General features: G+C 38.8%; 2 protein-coding genes across 3 annotated transcripts in view; both read right to left on the reverse strand.

Moving 5' to 3' along the window:
* The window catches only part of CLNS1A (chloride nucleotide-sensitive channel 1A), an 820,929-nt gene that overhangs the window by 121,673 nt on the left and 681,578 nt on the right, over window positions 1-17,678 (reverse strand). The window lies entirely within an intron of this gene.
* Window positions 1-17,678, reverse strand: part of RSF1 (remodeling and spacing factor 1) — a 157,996-nt gene that overhangs the window by 76,106 nt on the left and 64,212 nt on the right. For both annotated transcript variants that reach the window (XM_050757462.1, XM_050757461.1), the window contains exons 3-4: window positions 12,287-12,379; window positions 5,770-5,975 (exon numbers count right to left, since the gene is read on the reverse strand). In XM_050757462.1, the coding sequence (XP_050613419.1) occupies window positions 5,770-5,975; window positions 12,287-12,379 (299 nt within the window). The remainder of the gene's footprint in view (window positions 1-5,769; window positions 5,976-12,286; window positions 12,380-17,678) is intronic.

The raw sequence follows: 17,678 nt of genomic DNA on the forward strand, positions 1-17,678 counted from the left end.
TTAGGTAGAGGCTGGGGGCGGTGGCTCAAGCCTGTAATCCCAGCACTTTGGGAGGCTGAGACGGGCGGATCACGAGGTCAGGAGATCGAGACCATCCTGGCTAACACGGTGAAATCCCGTCTCTACTAAAAAACACAAAAAAACTAGCTGGGCGAGGTGGCGGGGGCCTGTAGTCCCAGCTACTTGGGAGGCTGAGGCAGGAGAATGGCGTTAACCCGCGAGGCGGAGCTTGCAGTGAGCTGAGATTGCGCCACTGCACTCCAGCCTGGGCGACAGAGTGAGACTCCGTCTCATAAAAAAAAAAAAAAGAATTAGGTAGAAATATGTTTCCAACACCAGCTGATCACCAAGAAAATAATACTGTTAAAGAAATTGTTTTAAGAAAAAACAAGAGGCTTTTAATTTACTAGTAAAAAATAATATTTACTAGCTAAGAAGAGCACCCAAATGCAACCTATTCAATGAAAAAGTCAAAGTCAAAATCTTATTTGCTTTACTTGTTCTTTTAACTTGATTTTCTCTTTTCTTTTTTTTTGAGATGGAGTCCACTCTGTTTCGCCAGGCTAGAGTGCAGTGGCGTGATCTCGGCTCACTGCAACCTCTGCCTCCTGGGTTCAAGTGATTCCCCTGTCTCAGTCTTCCGAGTAGCTGGGACTACAGGCACGCACCACAACGCCCAGCTTATTTTTGTATTTTTAGTAGAGACGGGGTTTCACCATGTTGGCCAGGATGGTCTCGATATCTTGACCTCGTGATCTGCCCGCCTTGGCCTCCCAAAGTGCTGGGATTACAGGAGTGAGCCACCACGCCTGGCCATCACTTCATTTTCTAAAGGAATCTCTTCCTAAAAAGATTAGTGCCTCTTACAAAACTCCACTTCACATAAACTTGCATGTTTAATTGAAAAATGCTTTGACAACATCTATCAGCCTTAAGATAATCACTCCCCTGCAATGTAAAACGAAAAACAAACATTCTTGCTCCTGTCAAACTCAGTTCTGCTTCCCCATAATTTGAATCCAGTGATCCTGGCTCAGCCTTTGAGATATTCTTCCACAAATCAATCTTCTAAATGTCTGAAGACATTTATGTCTGAGTAAATTTCTGCTAGATAAAGCATTTTCAGTTCATTCAATCGTCTTCTTTGTGGTTGTTCCCATAATGGACTTCACTATATAAATGTTTCTTTTAGAGTTTGCCATTCAAACAGAAATACCATGCTCCAGGGATGATCTCATCCAAGTCAAATGAGATGATGCCCCACATTATTTTAGGCACTAAATATATATTAGTGACAACTAAGATCCTTATCTTTATGAGGAGGCAAAAATCATTACAATGTTTTCTACATTCAACCTTTGCAACAATGAGAGACCTATGTGAACAAGACAGTTTACTATGTTTGTCAATAACAGTTCCACTGTGTTGGGTTAAAGCTAATTGGAATGTCATGTCATAGTACATCTCATTTATAATAAGCATAAACACATGCAACTGAAAATTTGAGATAAATTACCGTCCTTCCCCAGAAAATATGCATATAATATTCATCTCAAATCTATTCCTTACAAGTTGAGGCCTTTCACAGGTGCCTGCAGCCCCTCTTAGAGATCTTAGAGCCATACTATTCACTATTACATCACCAATTGTTTAGCATAGTACCTATTACACAGGCATCTATGTAACAGAATTTATAAATTTAATGAAATAAAGGAATGTTAGTATGACAATCAGGTGTTGAAAATTGAATTTCATTATACAAAACCAGAGAGTCAATAAACCAAATGATTTCTGAATGGTCCCAAATATTTCTACATTACTTGGGCAATGTTCCCTGGCTCACTGTAAATAGAAATATATGTATTAATAGATGCCATCAAAATGTCTAAAAATAACCCTGGCACCACTTTCTAAAGAAATTAGTGGTTGTGAAAATGAGAAAAGTATAGGACGGGCCTGGCGGCTCACATCTGTAATCCCGGAGCTTTGCGAGGCCACAGCAAGTGAATAGCTTGTGCTCGGGAGTTCGAGACCAGCATGGTCAATGTGGCGAAACCCCGTCTCTACTAAAAGTACAAAAACTAGCCAGGCGTGGTGGTTCACACCTGTAATCCCAGCTACTTGGGAGGCTGAGGCAGAAGAACTGCTTGAACCTGGGAGGCAGAGGTTGCAGGGAGCTGAGATTGTACCACTGCACTCCACACTCCAGCCTGGGTGACAAAGCGAGATCTTGTCTCCAAAACAAAAGAAAGGAAAACTGTGTGTAGGCATTCTTCTACACAAGCATCTCCTTCTAAACAATTGCCACATACACCATTGTTTATCAAAAACAAATTTTAACAAATGGAAAGAAGTTGTGTGTGTGTGTGTGTGTGTGTGTGTGTGCGTGTGTGTGTTTAAAAAGGGCAGAAGCCCAAGGAATAAAACATGGAGAAATGGTCAAGCATGAGAAGAGGTGAAAGCAACACCACGGAAATTTTCCGACCTTTCTGCTGACAGGTATTTCTTTAGTGAATAAACTAAATTTCAGTCTTTGGAATTAGAAAGGTTTTGTAAGAAAAGCGAATAGTTGGCCGGGCACGGTGGCTCACGCCTGTAATCCTAGCACTTTGGGAGGCCGAGGTAGGCAGATCATAAGGTCAGGAGATCGAGACCATCCTGGCTAATACAGTGAAATCTCGTCTCTACTAAAACTAAAAAAAAATTAGCCAGGCATGGTGGCGGGCGCCTGTAGTCCCAGCTACTCAGGAGGCTGAGGCAGAAGAATGGCATGAACCCGGGAGGCGGAGCTTGCAGTGAGCCAAGATCACTCCTGCCTGGGTGACAGTGAGACTCTGTCTCAAAAAACAAAAAACAAAAGAAAAGCGAATAGTTAAAAAGTTAAAAAGGTGGAAATAAAAAGAGAAAAGGTTTATTGAGCATGTATTACAGTGCCAGCACCATTTCTCATACATTCCTCACAACAACTTTTTGAGAAAGTATTATCACTTTCAATTTAAAGTACAGGAATGTAACTCTCAGAAAAATTAAGTACAGTTAGCCCTCCATATCCTCAGATCAAAATATTTAGAAAAAAATAAACTAAGGCTAATACAATAAAAATACAAACTAAAACTACAGTATAACAATTTTATACCTAGCATTTACATAGCATTAAGTATTATAAGTATATGAGAGGATGTGCACAGGTTATACACAAATATTATGTAAAGGGCTTAAGCATTTGCAGATTTTGTTATCCATGAGGGTCCTGGAACCAGTGCCCCATGGATACCAAGGGACAAATGTAATGTGTCTACAGATGGTAAGTAGATGAACCCAGATTCAAAAATAACTATTAACTCTGAAATTTCACATCATGCATTAAGGTATAATCTACCTAAAACAGTATACATTAGACCTTTTTTTTTTTTGAGATGGAGTCTCGCTCTGTTGCCCAGGTTGGAGAGCAGTGGCATGATCTTGGCTCACTGCAAGCTCTGCCTGCTGGGTTCAAGCGATTCTCCTGCCTCAGCCTCCCGAGTAGCTGGGATTACAGGCGTGTGCCACCACATCCAGCTAATTTTTTTTTGTATTTTAGTAGAGACAATGTTTCGCCATGTTGGCCAGGATGGTCTCGATCTCCTGACCTCATAATCCGCCCACCTCAGCCTCCCAAAGTGCTGGGATTACAGGCGTGAGCCACCGTGCCCAGCCTTCCAGTTCTTTTTATTTTGAACTCCTCTCATAAATTACACCTCTGCCTCCCAGGTTCAAGCAATTCTCCTGCCTCAGCCGCCCGAGTAGCTGGGAGTACAGGTGTGTGCCACCATGCTCGGCTAAATTTTTGTATTTTTAGTAGAGATGGGGTTTCACCATGCTAGCCAGGCTAGTCTCGAACTCCTGACCTCATGATCCTCCCGCCTCGGCCTCCCAAAGTGCTGAGATTACAGATGTGAACCACTGCACCCAGCCCATTAGACATCATTTTAAACAACTGTGACTGATCAATAGTAATCGTTATTTCACTGTTGTATTTTCTTCATCTACAAAGAAGAAAAGAATGTTTTAAACAACTACACAAGGTTAATATGGGAAATAATAGAAACAGTGGTATAATGTCATGAATAGATCATATTTGGTCTTTGTATTCAAAGGAGAAATGGTAAATAAATTTTAGTTTAGGACTACTTTGTTTACCTGCATTTAGCAAATTAATTACAAGGAAAATAATGTAATGATACATGCTTATAAAAAAATCTCCCATGAGATTAATCAATACCCATTTATTCTTAGGGAATGAAAATTGAGCTTTTCGACGGCTTATTTCTTCAAAGTGTTAATAAATAATCACTAAGAGAAATTGCTGAAATTCAAAATGGGACAAAAAACAGATATGAGTTAATGTCAAGAAAGTTTTTCATAAGCTAGCGGTTAGATAGCTATGAGTTTTCCCTACTTTATAGGACCCCGATATCTTCCAAATTAATATATACTGTATTTGTGGAATATTTCTAAATAATAAAGTTACAGTGACAGAAAACTAAAGACACAAAGATTCTGTAATAATGGTTCTAGTATTACAGGGTTTTTTTTGAAGTTATATTTCATGGTTATATATTAAATGTTTCTGTTCAAATATATGTCAACACAAATTAAAAAATCAAGACTTTTAAAAAGAGAACTATGACAAAAAAGTGCAATGTTCCCAAGATTTCCTCAGAACTCCAATAAAGAAATGTATGCACAGCAAATAGAATATATACTGTGTCAAGATGAAATGAATAAATTAAAATAATTAGAACTAATTAACGCTGAATAGAAAACTATAGCTAAAGGCTGGGCGTGGTGACTCACGCCTGTAATCCCAGCACTTAGGGAAGCCGAGGCAGGTAGATCACCTGAGGTTGGGAGTTTGAGACCAGCCTGACCAACATGGAGAAACCCTGCCTCTACTAAAAATAACAAAATTAGCTAGGCATGGTGGCACATGCCTGTAATCCCAGCTACTCAGGAGGCTGAGGCAGGAGAATCGCTTGAACCCGGGAGGCAGAGGTTGCAATGAGCCAAGATTGCATCATTGCACTCCAGCCTGGGCAACAAGAGTGAAACTCTGTTTAAAAAAAAAAAAAGAAAACTATAGCTAAATAAGAACCAAACAATGCTTTTCTTGTGCTTTTGTCTAACAATGTATTTTTCTGTCCATATTATTTATAACTATTCAGATTCTGGCTTCCTGATGTATAAAGTATGTGTATATAATATCGACTGAACTGCTGAATATTTTCATTTACTTGACAAATAAAAAACTAAGTGCGTACTATGGATACTATGCTGGATACTAGGTGAGGCCTTGAAAACTCCCAAAACCCACCGGGCGCGGTGGCTCAAGCCTGTAATCCCAGCACTTTGGGAGGCCGAGACGGGCGGATCACGAGGTCAGGACATCGAGACCATCCTGGCTAACACGGTGAAACCTCGTCTCTACTAAAAAATACAAAAAACTAGCTGGGCGAGGTGGTGGGCGCCTGTAGTCTCAGCTACACGGGAGGCTGAGGCAGGAGAATGGCGTAAACCCGGGAGGCGGAGCTTGCAGTGAGCTGAGATCCGGCCACTGCACTCCAGCCTGGGCAACAGAGCAAGACTCCGTCTCCAAAAAAAAAAAAAAAAAAAAAGAAAACTCCCAAAACCCACAAAAAAACCACTTCTGTCTCATAGATAACATCCTAGTTTTTAAACGAGATCAATGTACAAAACACATAAGTGTAAAAAGGTTCCAATAAAAGATACCTGACAATGCATTTCCATGAAGAGCCATCTTGATCATCTTGTTCTTCTATGTACATTCTGACATTGTGATCTTGATCCAATTGGTACCAGTACATGAGGCCATCTTTGTCTCGCCCAATTGGCTGGAGACGCATAGTATCAGCATCCTCCTCATTAATAATATTCTTGAATTTGAGATTGTCATCAAACTGACACTCGCAGAGGTACTGAAAAATAGTCATAACACGGCTTAACATACCTCACAAATATTTCTCCATCACAATAAAGATGATACAACCGTAGAACTGATTCAGGGAAAGCAGTGGACAGAACAAACATACTGCATTCCTTCTTTCACTATCCTCTCCCCACTTTCATACATACTGTTTAGAATAGCCAACATTTTAAGGAACATTTTATATTAACACCATACCAATTTATAGGTTTAACACAATCACTGACACACAAATCAAGTTTTATTTCAAAAGGAATGAGCCCGTTTGCACTAAAAACTCCCAAATCATCTCATGGTGTAAGATTTTCTGTTTTAGGCCAGGCACAGTGGCTGACACCTGTAATCCCAGCCCTTAGGGAGGCCAAGGCAGGAGGATCGCTTGAGTCCAGGAGTTAAAGACTAGCCTGGGCAACATGGTGAAACCCTGTTTCTACAAAAAATACAAACATTGGCCAGGTATGGTGGTGCATGCCTACAGTCCCAGCTACTCTGGGAGGTTGAGGATGAGGTGAGCTATGATCTCGCCACTACACTCTGGCTCGGGCAACAGAGCAAGACCCTGCCTCAAAAAAAATTTTTCTATTAAAAAAGTTTCATGTAGTTTTTTTCCATTTTCCTTATATAAAATGACAAATAAAAATTGCATATATTTATGGCATACACCATGGTATTCTGATATATGTGTATAGTGTGGAATGGCTAAATCAAGCTAATAAACACATCTACTACCTAATGTACTTAGAATTTTTAGTGGTGAAAACATTTAAAATCTAGCCCCTTAGCAATTTTCAAATATACTATATATTGTTATTATCTATACTCACCATGTTGTACAACTGATCTCCTGAACTAATTCCTCCTGTCTGACTTTTTGTAGCTTGGGCCAATATCTCCCCAATCTACCCCTCACCTCCCTAATCCCTGGTAATCACCACGCTACTCTGATTCTATGAGTCTGACTCTTAGATTCCACATTAAGTAATATCATGGGGTATTTCTTTCAGTGCCTGGCTTATTTTACTTAACATAATGTCCTCCAGGTTCAACCTTATTGTGATTAATGCTGCAGTGAACACGGGAGTGCAGGTACCACTTCAAGAAACAAATTCTACTTCCTTTGGATATATATCCAGTAGTAGGATGCTGAATTATATGGTAGTTCTATTTCAAATTTTTTGAGGAACCCCCATGCTATTTTCCATAATGGCCGAACTAATTTACATTCTCACAATCAGCATACAAGGGCTCCCTTTTCTTTCTTGAGACAAAGTCTCATTCTATCACCAGGCTGGAGTGCAGGGGCGCGATCTCGGCTCACTGCAACCTCTGCCTCCTGGGTTCAAGCGATTCTCCTGCCTCAGCCTCCCGAGTAGCTGGGACTACAGGGGTGCGCCACCATGCCCAGCTAATTTTTGTATTTTTAGTAGGGACAGAGTTTCATCATGTTGGCCAGGATGGTCTTGATCTCTTAACCTCGTGATCTGCCCGCCTTGGCCTCCCAAAGTGCTGGGATTACAGGCACGAGCCACCGTGCTTGGCCTCAAAGGTTCCCTTTTCTGTACATCTTTACCAAACTTGTTATCTCTTGTCTTGTCTTTTTGATAATAGCCATCTTAACAAGCATGAAGTGATATTCCATTGTGGTTCTAAAATGCATTTGCCTGATAATTAGTGATACTGAGCATTTATTCATATATCTGTTGGCCATTTCCTACGTCTTTTTCTGAGAAATGTCTATTGAAGTCCTTTGCCCATTTTTAAATCAGATTGTTTTCTTGCTGTTGCTTGAGTTCTTTATATGGTTTGAATATTGAACTCTTCTAGTAATTTTATACTTTTGGGTCTTATATTTAAGTCTTTAATCCACTAAGATAATTTCTGTGTATGGTGTAAGATAAGGGTCTAATTTCATTCTCCTGCATGTGGATGACCAGTTTTCCCAGCACCATTTATTGAATAGACTGTCCTTTGCTCAGTGTGTAATCTTGACACCACTGTCAAAAAGCGACTGACCATCAACACAGGAGTTTGTTTCTGGGCTTTCTGTCCTGTTCTAGTGGTCGATGTATCTGCTTTTTACCAGTACCATGTAGTTTGATTACCATAACTTAGTGGATTCTGAGATCAGGTAGCATGATGCCTCCAGTTTTGTTCTTTTGGCTCAAGATTGCTTTGGTTATTCAGGTTCCTGTGGTTCCATATGAATTTTAGGGTTGTGTTTTATTTCTGTGAACAATGCCACTGGAATTTGATAGGGATTGCAATGAATCTGTAGGTCACTTTGGGCAGTATGGACATCTTAACAAGATTAATTCTTCTAATCCATGAACGCAGGACATCTTTTCATTTGTCTTTTATTTGAGACAGAGTCTCGCTCTGTTGCCCAGGCTGGGGTGCAGTGGCGCGATCTCAGCTCACTGCAAGCTCTGCCTCCTGGGTTCACGCCATTCTCCTGCCTCAGCCTCCCAAGTAGCTGGGACTACAGGCGCCTGCCACCACGCCCGGCTAATTTTTTTGCATTTTTAGTAGAGACGGGGTTTCACGGTGTTAGCCAGGATGGTCTCGATCTCCTGACCTCGTGATCCGCCCGTCTCGGCCTCCCAAAGTGCTGGGATTACAGGCATGAGCCACTGCGCCCAGCCTCATTTGTATTTTCTTTCATTAATGTTTTGTAGTTTTCAGTACAGAGATCTTTTACCTCTTTGGTCAAATTTACTCCTAAATATTTTATTTTTTGATACTGTTGTAATGAATCGGTTTTTATAATTTCTTTTCTGGATAGTCTGTGATTTGTGAGTAGAAACACTTCTGATTTTTGTATATTGATTTTATATCTTGAAATTTTACTGAATTCATTTATTAGTTCTAATAGTCTGTTGGTTAAGCCTTTAGGATTTTTTATACGTAAAATCATGTCATCTGCAAACAGTGACAATTTAACTTCTTCCTTTCCAATTCCGATGACTTATTTCTTTTTGTACCTAACTGTTCTGGCTAGGACTTCCAGTACTATATTGAATATAAGTGGCAAGTGGGTGTCCTTGTCTAGCTCCTGATGTTAAAGGAAAAGCTTTCAGTTTTTCACAGTTGGGTACCATGTAAGCTGTGAGGTTGTCTTATATGGCCTTTATTGCACTGACACATATTCTTTTCATACCTAATTTGTTGTGAGTTTTTATCATGAAAGCAAAGTTGAATTTTCTCAAATGTTTTTTCTGCATATATTAATATGATCATATAATATTTGTCCTTCATTCTCTTAATGTGGAGCATCACAACTTTATTTAGTTAATTAATTTTTTGAGACAGAGTCTTCTCTGTCACTCAGGCTAGAGTACAGTGGTGCGATCTCAGCTCACTGCAACCTCTGCCTCCTGAGCTCAAGCGATTCTCCCGCCTCAGTCTCCCTAATAGTTGGAATTACAGGTATGCGCCGTCATGCCCAGCTGATTTTTGTACTTTTAGTAGAGATGGGGTTTCACTATGTTGTCCAGGCTGGTCCTGAACTCCTGACCTCTAGTGATCCATCTGCCTCAGCCTCCCAAAGTACTGGGATTACAGGCGTGAGCCACCCCCACCTGGCTTATTTATTTATTTTTTAAAGACAGAGTCTCACTCTGTTACCCAGGCTGAAGTGCAGTGGCACGATCACAGCTCAAGCAATCCTCCGCCTCAACCTCCCCAGTAGCTAGGACTACAGGTACACACCACCACACCCAGCTAGCCAGCTTTTTAAATATTTTGCAGAGAAGTGGTCTTGCTGTGTTGCCCAGGCTGGTGTTGAACTCCTGGGCTCAAGTGATTCTCCTGCCTCAGCTTTCCAAAGTGCTGGGATTACAGGTGTGAGCCACTGTACCTGGCCATGTATCACACTTACTGATTTGCATATGACGAACAATCTTTGCATTCCGGGATAAATTCCACTTGATCATGGTGAATGATCCCATTTATGTGCTGTTAAATTTGGTTGCTAGTATTTTGTTAAGGATTTTTGCATCTGTGTTCATCGGGAATATTTCTTTTCTTATAGTGTTTGTGTCCAGCTTTGGGATCAGTATAATGCTGGCCTTGTAAAATTAGTCTGGAAGTATTTTCTCCTCTTCAGTTTTTTAGAAGACATTGAGAAGGACTAGCATTAGTTATGCTTTAAATGTCTAGTAGAATTTAGCTGTGAAGCCATCATACCCTGGGGTTTCCTCTGATGGGACATTTTTGACTGCTGGTTCAATTTTCTTACTTGTTATTGGTCTGTTCAGATTTTCTATTTCTTTGTAATTCAGTCTTGGTAAGATGCATGCTTCTAGTATTTATCCATTTTTTTCTATATAATCCAAACAATTGTTCACAGTTGTTTCTTTGATCCTTTGTATTTCTGTGGTATTGGTTATAACGTCTCTACTTTAATTTCTGATTTAAGTCTTCTCTCTTTCTTAGCCTAGCTAAGGGTTGTCAGTTTTGTTTATCTTCTCAAAAACCAACTCTTAGTTTTGTTTATCTTTTCCACCATTTTTTAAGTCTCTATTTCATTTAATTTTACTCATATGTTGGTTATTTTCTTCCTTCTACTAAGTTTGGGTTTAGTTTGTTCTTCCAGTTTCTTGCAGTGTAAAATTAGGTTGTTACTTGAGATTTCTTCTTTTTTAATGTGGCCATTGATTGCTATAAATTTCCCTCTTAGATTTGCTTTTGCTGCATTTTGTAAGTTCTGGCATGTTGAGTTTCCATTTTCATTTCTCTCAAGAGTTTTAAAATTTCCTTTGGATTTTTTTTTTTTTTTATTAACATGTTGGTTATTCAGGATACACGGTATAAAACTTTCTATAATCTTTCTTCCAGGTTTTAGGTGAACATTATTCTTCAAAGGACTATCTGTTTTTGAAAGCCTGAGACATACGCAGTTTTCAAGGAAGGTAGATTTTCACTGATAACTGGCTCTAGAGAATTCTCTTAAAAAAAGATATTCACATACTAGACTGGAAAAACTAACTAACTTTTTGTTATATATTTCATATATGATTAGGGTATAAGTCAGATTTCTTCCTGGGTATCGCTGCCCAGGCAGACAACACATTAAGTTACTTCCTATTACAGCCCTTATGCCTTTGCCTATGTCAGCTATCCCAATGGTCTCTAAACATTTTTGATCAAGCATCCTTACTATTAAAAAAATTTGTAACACATCCTGAAAAGTTATATGTATGTATTATATCCACTTTCTTATGTATTTACACAATACACTAACATATATATATGCACTAATATATAATATATGTAATACTAAAGTATTACATACATTTCAGCAGCATCCCCCTAACCTAGAGGTCAGTATGGATACTAAAGTATTACATGCATTATAGGAATGCACAAAAAGGTATTTCAAAAATTGGGATTAATAAAAGTTATGAGTATAATTTCTATAACTTTGACTAGCAAGGAATCACCCTAATTACCCCCTTGGGACCACAAGCTGGTCTAGAGACAGATGAACCTGCATGATTATACACCCTGAAATCTGAGTTTACTATGACATTTGGTTTTCTAAGACAGGTATCTTTTTCATCTTGAAGACTTCTGTGTAGGCACCAACAGCAATCAACATCTAAGAGCAAAATAACACGTACTCTATAGTCTTATCTATCTCCAAAATAATAATATGTATACTGACATTATATTTTAAGGTTCATCATAACATCTTGAGGTCTTTTGAATAAAGAAGCCTACTTACAAAACACTATAAATTTTAGAAGTAGCAAAAACTTCATTAATGTTTTCACAAAGAATATTTTTCCCCTCTATTATGCTGGCCACTTTGCTACTAATTAGGGCCAACGATAGGAAGTAGGCAGGAAAAGAAAGGAAAACTCAAACTTGTAAAAAAGCCTACTTTGAGATGACCCATTGAAATCAAGTTGGTTTGGTTATGTGAGGGTTGTATTAAGTACAAAATGACATGCTCCCAGTCATCCAGAAAACAGTATCAAATTGCTAATTTAGTAAATCAGTAGAAAATTATCCACAGTTTACAGTATATAGTAATGATTGTGAAGGTTGAAAACAATGAATAAAACTAATTTGAACCAACTGCTTGCCCATGTTATTACTGTCCCTACAAGAAGAGATAATTAAACCTAGATATACGTATGCATTAAAAAAAAACAGCACTTTAAAGAATAGATTGTCACCAAAAAATAGACTCCTCTTCTGCTAATAATAAAAATGTCTACTTTTTATTTTCCAATTTAACCAGGAGTCAAAAATTAAATTTTAAATTGAAATAACTGTAACAAATAATAAATTTATTACCTTTAAGAGTGCTAGTTTGCATTCAACACTCATTTCAAGATAGCCCTTCTTCTCCATCTCCCATGCCCAGGTACTGTTAAACTCTTGGCATATCTGTCAGATAAAGTTAACATCTTAATACATGAAAGCAATTTTTGTTTTATTTATATTGGTAGGCTTGTACAACTATGCTATCTGTTCTTGTTAATACATGTTTATAAAGGTAAGAGGTTACACCAAACAGTCCAATCCAACTGCACCCTAAAATGCATACTACTTAAAATGATAAAAAGTATTTACTATTGTTTGATAACCGAATTTAGGGTAAGAAGGGATCTCTGTAGCTCTCTTCTCTGCTATCAAGAACTTTATACATACTTTCTAGACACATTTCCCACATGAGAGTAATTATTTGATTCCATCTCTCCAAATGGCTGGAAGTTCCTTTAGGGCGATGACAAAAATTTATTCATTTTTATGTCTAGGACAGAATTAGTTCAAAAAACATGCCAAATTGTATACATACTTTTAACCACGCCTCTCGAACTCATTATTCTACTATATAGGAGTAAAGCTAAAATTCCATTCTTGGCATATGAAAACTTATGTAACTTGGCTTTAAGATAAATGTCTAGGCTTCTCTTTCTACACAAGCATTTCAGGCAAACCAGAGCCACTGTAACAGACCAAAGAAGATCTGAATAACCACTGCACTTCAAAGCCAGTGCAAGAAACTTTTTCTCATTTTAGCAGCATCCCCCTAACCTAGAGGTTGGAGGAAGCCAGTAAGGGAAGTTAACACACAGTGAAATGCAAATGGGTTCTATGAAATGCAAACAGGTTCTATGACCTCTGTGAGTTAGTTTTTTCAGCAATAAAACCAGAACAGTAATAATATTATCTTAAAGGCCATTAAGTAGGCATAAAATGATACAAAATGCCAGCAATTTCACATATTTCTTGCAATTCAAGGAGCAAAGAGCATAATGAGGGCCAAAGGAGAAGAACCAACACAAGGCAAGAGATTAACCTGGAGTATAGGGAATGAGGTAGACAGGAGAAAAACAAGCTGGCTCTCTCAGGTGGGTTACCCTTTTCCTAGCCTGCACTAGTGTCATCTCTTTTCATTGATTTGTGTAATAAAATAATAGATTAGTATTAATATAGAAAAAGAATACAAAACAACCAGTATGGCCAGGAACAATATAATAGAGGATCATTTTTTTTGAGATAGGTCTCACTCTGTCACCCAGGGTAGATTACAGTGGCACAATCACATATCACTGCAACCTTGACCTCTCTAGGCTCAGGTGATCCTCCTACCTCAGCCTTCCAAGGAGCTGGGGTTACAGCCATGTGCCACCACGCCTGGCTGATTTTTGTGTTTTTTGTAGAGACAGGGTTTCTCCATGTTGCCCAGATGGACAATGGACAGTCTTAAAAGACTCACAGGAAGCATAAGTTTCCCATTCCCTAGAATATATTACTTCCTCTGGCTGACAGTGTTATGTTTTTAGAGAGGAAAAAAACAGATATACAGAAAAAGGGGAAAATAGAAATATTACACGAGGAAGACCCTAAAGTGATTATACCAAAAGCTAAAATGTCAGAATCTGAATAGACACTTTACCACAATGAGAAAGATAATAATAAATGTTGGTGAGGACATGGAAAATCTGAATGCTCACAGGTTGTTAGTGAGAATGTAAAATGGTGCAGTTGCCTGGGAAAACAGCTTGGCAGTTTCTAAAATGTTAATATTTAGCTACCATATGACATAGCCATTATACTCCTATTTACACAAGAAAGAGGAAAACATACATCCACACAAAAACTTGTATACAAATGTTCCTAGCAGTATTATTCACAACTGCCAAAAGGTGGAAGCAACCCAAATGTCCACTAACAGGTGAATGGATAAACTGTGGTACATCACACAACGCAATTTTATGTAGCCATAAAAAGAAATGAGGTAGTGATATACTATAGCATGGATGAGGCTTGAAAACATCTTAAGTGAAAGAAACCAGACACAAAAGGACACATATTGCATGATTCCATGTATATGAAATGTCTAAAATAGTCAAATCCATATAGGTAAAAGTAGATTAGCAGTTCCCAGTGGATAGGGGAAGGAAGCAATGGCAAGTGACTGCTGATGGGTAGGCAATTTCTTTTCAGAGTAATAAAAGTGTTCTCAAATTAAGATAATTATGATTGTTGTACATTCCCTGTAAATACACTAATAAACACTAAATTGTTTGTTTTTAAAGGGTAAATTTTCTGGTATGTGAATATCTCAAATTTAAAAAAAAGAAAGAGAGACAATCAACAATGCAGAGTCCGGCTATGACCTGAATGAAGCATTTATTGAGTGCTTGGTTGAGTACCAGGCCCCTAGAAGAAGATAACATTGGCTGACTATCCCAGAGGCTAATGCCGAGTATGGGAAGCTCATCCTTAGTATCTGAGAGGTGAAAAATGACATAGCTCCAAAGTTTGGCCAACAAACCAGATACAGAAGCACAGCCAATGGCTCATGGTGTCACAAATTCCAAAAACAACAACTACCTTAGCATCTATGTGTAAAAGGGGAGGATAAAAAAAGAGAAATGGATATAAAGATGATAAAAATCCTTTGCCCCCACACTGCTTAACTTAAATTTACTGACCTTTATTTATAGCATTTAGGGTACAATACATTTGTTTTGCAGATTTCAAAGATAAATTTACTACTCATTTTGTATTTCTGAGACAGAGTCTCACTGTCGCCCAGACTGGAGTGCAGTGGTGCGATCTTGGCTCACTGCAACCTCCGCCTCCCAGGTTCAAGCGATTCTCCTGCCTCAGCCTCCCGAGCAGCTGGGACTACAGGCGCCCGCCACCATGCCCGGCTAATTTTTGTATTTTTTATAGAGACGGGGTTTCACCATATTGGCCAGGATGGTCTCGAACTCCTGACCTTGTGATCCACCTGGCTTGGCTTCCCAAAGTGCTGGGATTACAGGCGTGAGCCACACGCCTGGCCCATTTTGTGTTTCTTTAAGGGCAATTTAGACATACTCCTGTGCCATTTGATGTTTAAAAAAAAAAAAAAATCCACTAATTAGCTATGCACAAAACAGCCATAACCTACTATTACCACAAAATGAACACTGCAAATAAAACTTGCAAATAAAAAGATTATTCAAAATGACATCTAAATAATTATTAGGCAAAACTATTTAATGTACACCCGGGACAAGCAAACTTTTTCTCAGGGCCAAAACAAGAAATAATTTAGGCACTGTGGGCCATAGGGTCTCTCTTGAATCTATTCAAATCTACTATCATGGTGCAAAATCAGCCATAGAATATACATAAATGAATAGCATGGCTGTATTCCCGTAACACTTTGTTTATGGATAATGAAATTTGAATTTAATTTTTACATGTCACCAAATATTACTCTTCGAGTTTCTCTCCCAATCATCTAAATACGTAAAAACCATTCTTAGCTTTCTGAGACAGGTACCAGGCAGGATGTGGCTCATGAGCTATAATCTGCCTAGGGAGCCAGAAATTAGCTGTGTCTATCAGAGACTGTCTATAACGGTGAATTCTTGGGTCCTGGAAGCAACCAGATCCTAATTACATTGGTAATTCATATTAATTCCCCATGCTCCAACTTGATTCTGACCAAGAAGCCTTATAATTATAATTTGGTTTTACATGCAATTTCTCGAGGGAGAGAATGTTCTAATATCTAAAACATGAACAATTTGACATAACATTCATACCTATTATCACCATAAATCATTATTCTATAATACTTGTTCTGTTTGATTCTCTATAAATCTAGCTGACAGGTCAGGTCCTATTGCATTCTCCTGCATGGTGCTTGAGGGACAACCGTTCTCCTGATACAACACCAGAATCAATGTTTACTGCCTTCAAGGGTGAAAGTCAAATATGTGGCCAGGGAGGCATCCTGGCCACCAGTCTACTGCCATTCCAATACCCCCTGCATCTTTTCCTCCTAACCTCTACATACAGGTAAACAAAGTGGAGGATGAGGATAGAAAATGTTGGGCAGGAGCTTTTTTAAAGGTTCCATATCAGCTCAATATATATAGGAAAGGTGACTTCACATGCCTACAGAGCAAATATATAGACTTTATCTCAGTGGGATCATTAACTGATTTATCTTGGATTTATATAAACAATCAAAGTACCAATAATTCTTTCAGATAACTCATAAGAAATTTAAAAAGAGATTCTAAGAGCCTAAGGTCTCATCCCTGGGGGGAGCTAGTTCCAGTCTGGAAAAACCCAAGGCTCTCAAAGGAATTTACTTCTGATTCCAGCCAACATCTGACTTAAGACAGGTCCCAGACCTTCCCTTCCCATTTATTAAACAAACAAATTTAAAATTGTAAATCCTTCTTCTGTCCCCTTGAGATGCATATGTATCTCCTAAGACTCAGAATATCTTTCTGAAGGACCTGAAGGCCATTCCTCTGAAATGTAACCAACAGACAGGGCCTTAGTCTACCAGTCTCTGTGAGAGGGTAGATGCCTAATTTCCATTAATGCTAGTTAGAAGACAAAAATGACATAATCATAGAAAGTCAACAACGCTCTTAGCTGCTTTTTAAATTTTTCACTTCCATAACTTGACTAAAGCTCCCCCATTCCTCCCACTCCTTTCCCTATTCCTTCTTTCTCCCTTATAAACACCCAGTCACCTCTGCACAAATTCGAACACAACACAGCTCCTTCCTGTACTGCGACAGTTACTAAGTAAAATCTGTCTTTATCAAGCTTTAACTAGTGTCAGGCTTTATATTTGACAAGGGGAATCCTTGGAGATCATTTAGATCCAAATCCTTATTTTACAATTGAGAAACATAAAGTTGATAGAGATTCACTTAACCAGTGATTCCACAAATATTACTATGTGCAGACTAAATGGCAGTAACTAGTCTAGGAGCTCAGATACCATGGTGAAAAAGACAACCCATTGAAACTGATACAGGAGATAGAAAGAAATTATTTCGGCAGACAGTGAGGGCAAAAGAGTCCTCAGCAGAACTTCCCTTCTAACAAAAAGCAGCCCGAGAAGTTATTTATTTTTCTAACAAAGAACAGCCTGAAAAATCGAGCTGCAAACATAAATATGGAAGCTGAAAGCTTGCATGGGGGAATGCTGGCAGCTGTGCCAATAGAAAAGGGCTACCTGGGGGCCAGGCATGTCCACCATGGAAACTCCATCTTCCCTTTTTCATTAGCACGTGCACAGTAACAAAGAAATGGGGAACATGGCACAGCTCAGGCTGAAAACTCACCTACATAATAAAAGACTAAGGTGGGGGATGCCAGAGATTCGCTCCTATGCGAATGGCACACATGTTCTTAACTGTTTTTTCATGCC

This window comes from Macaca thibetana, chromosome 14, assembly GCF_024542745.1.
Source record: "Macaca thibetana thibetana isolate TM-01 chromosome 14, ASM2454274v1, whole genome shotgun sequence".
Lineage (NCBI taxonomy): Eukaryota > Metazoa > Chordata > Mammalia > Primates > Cercopithecidae > Macaca > Macaca thibetana.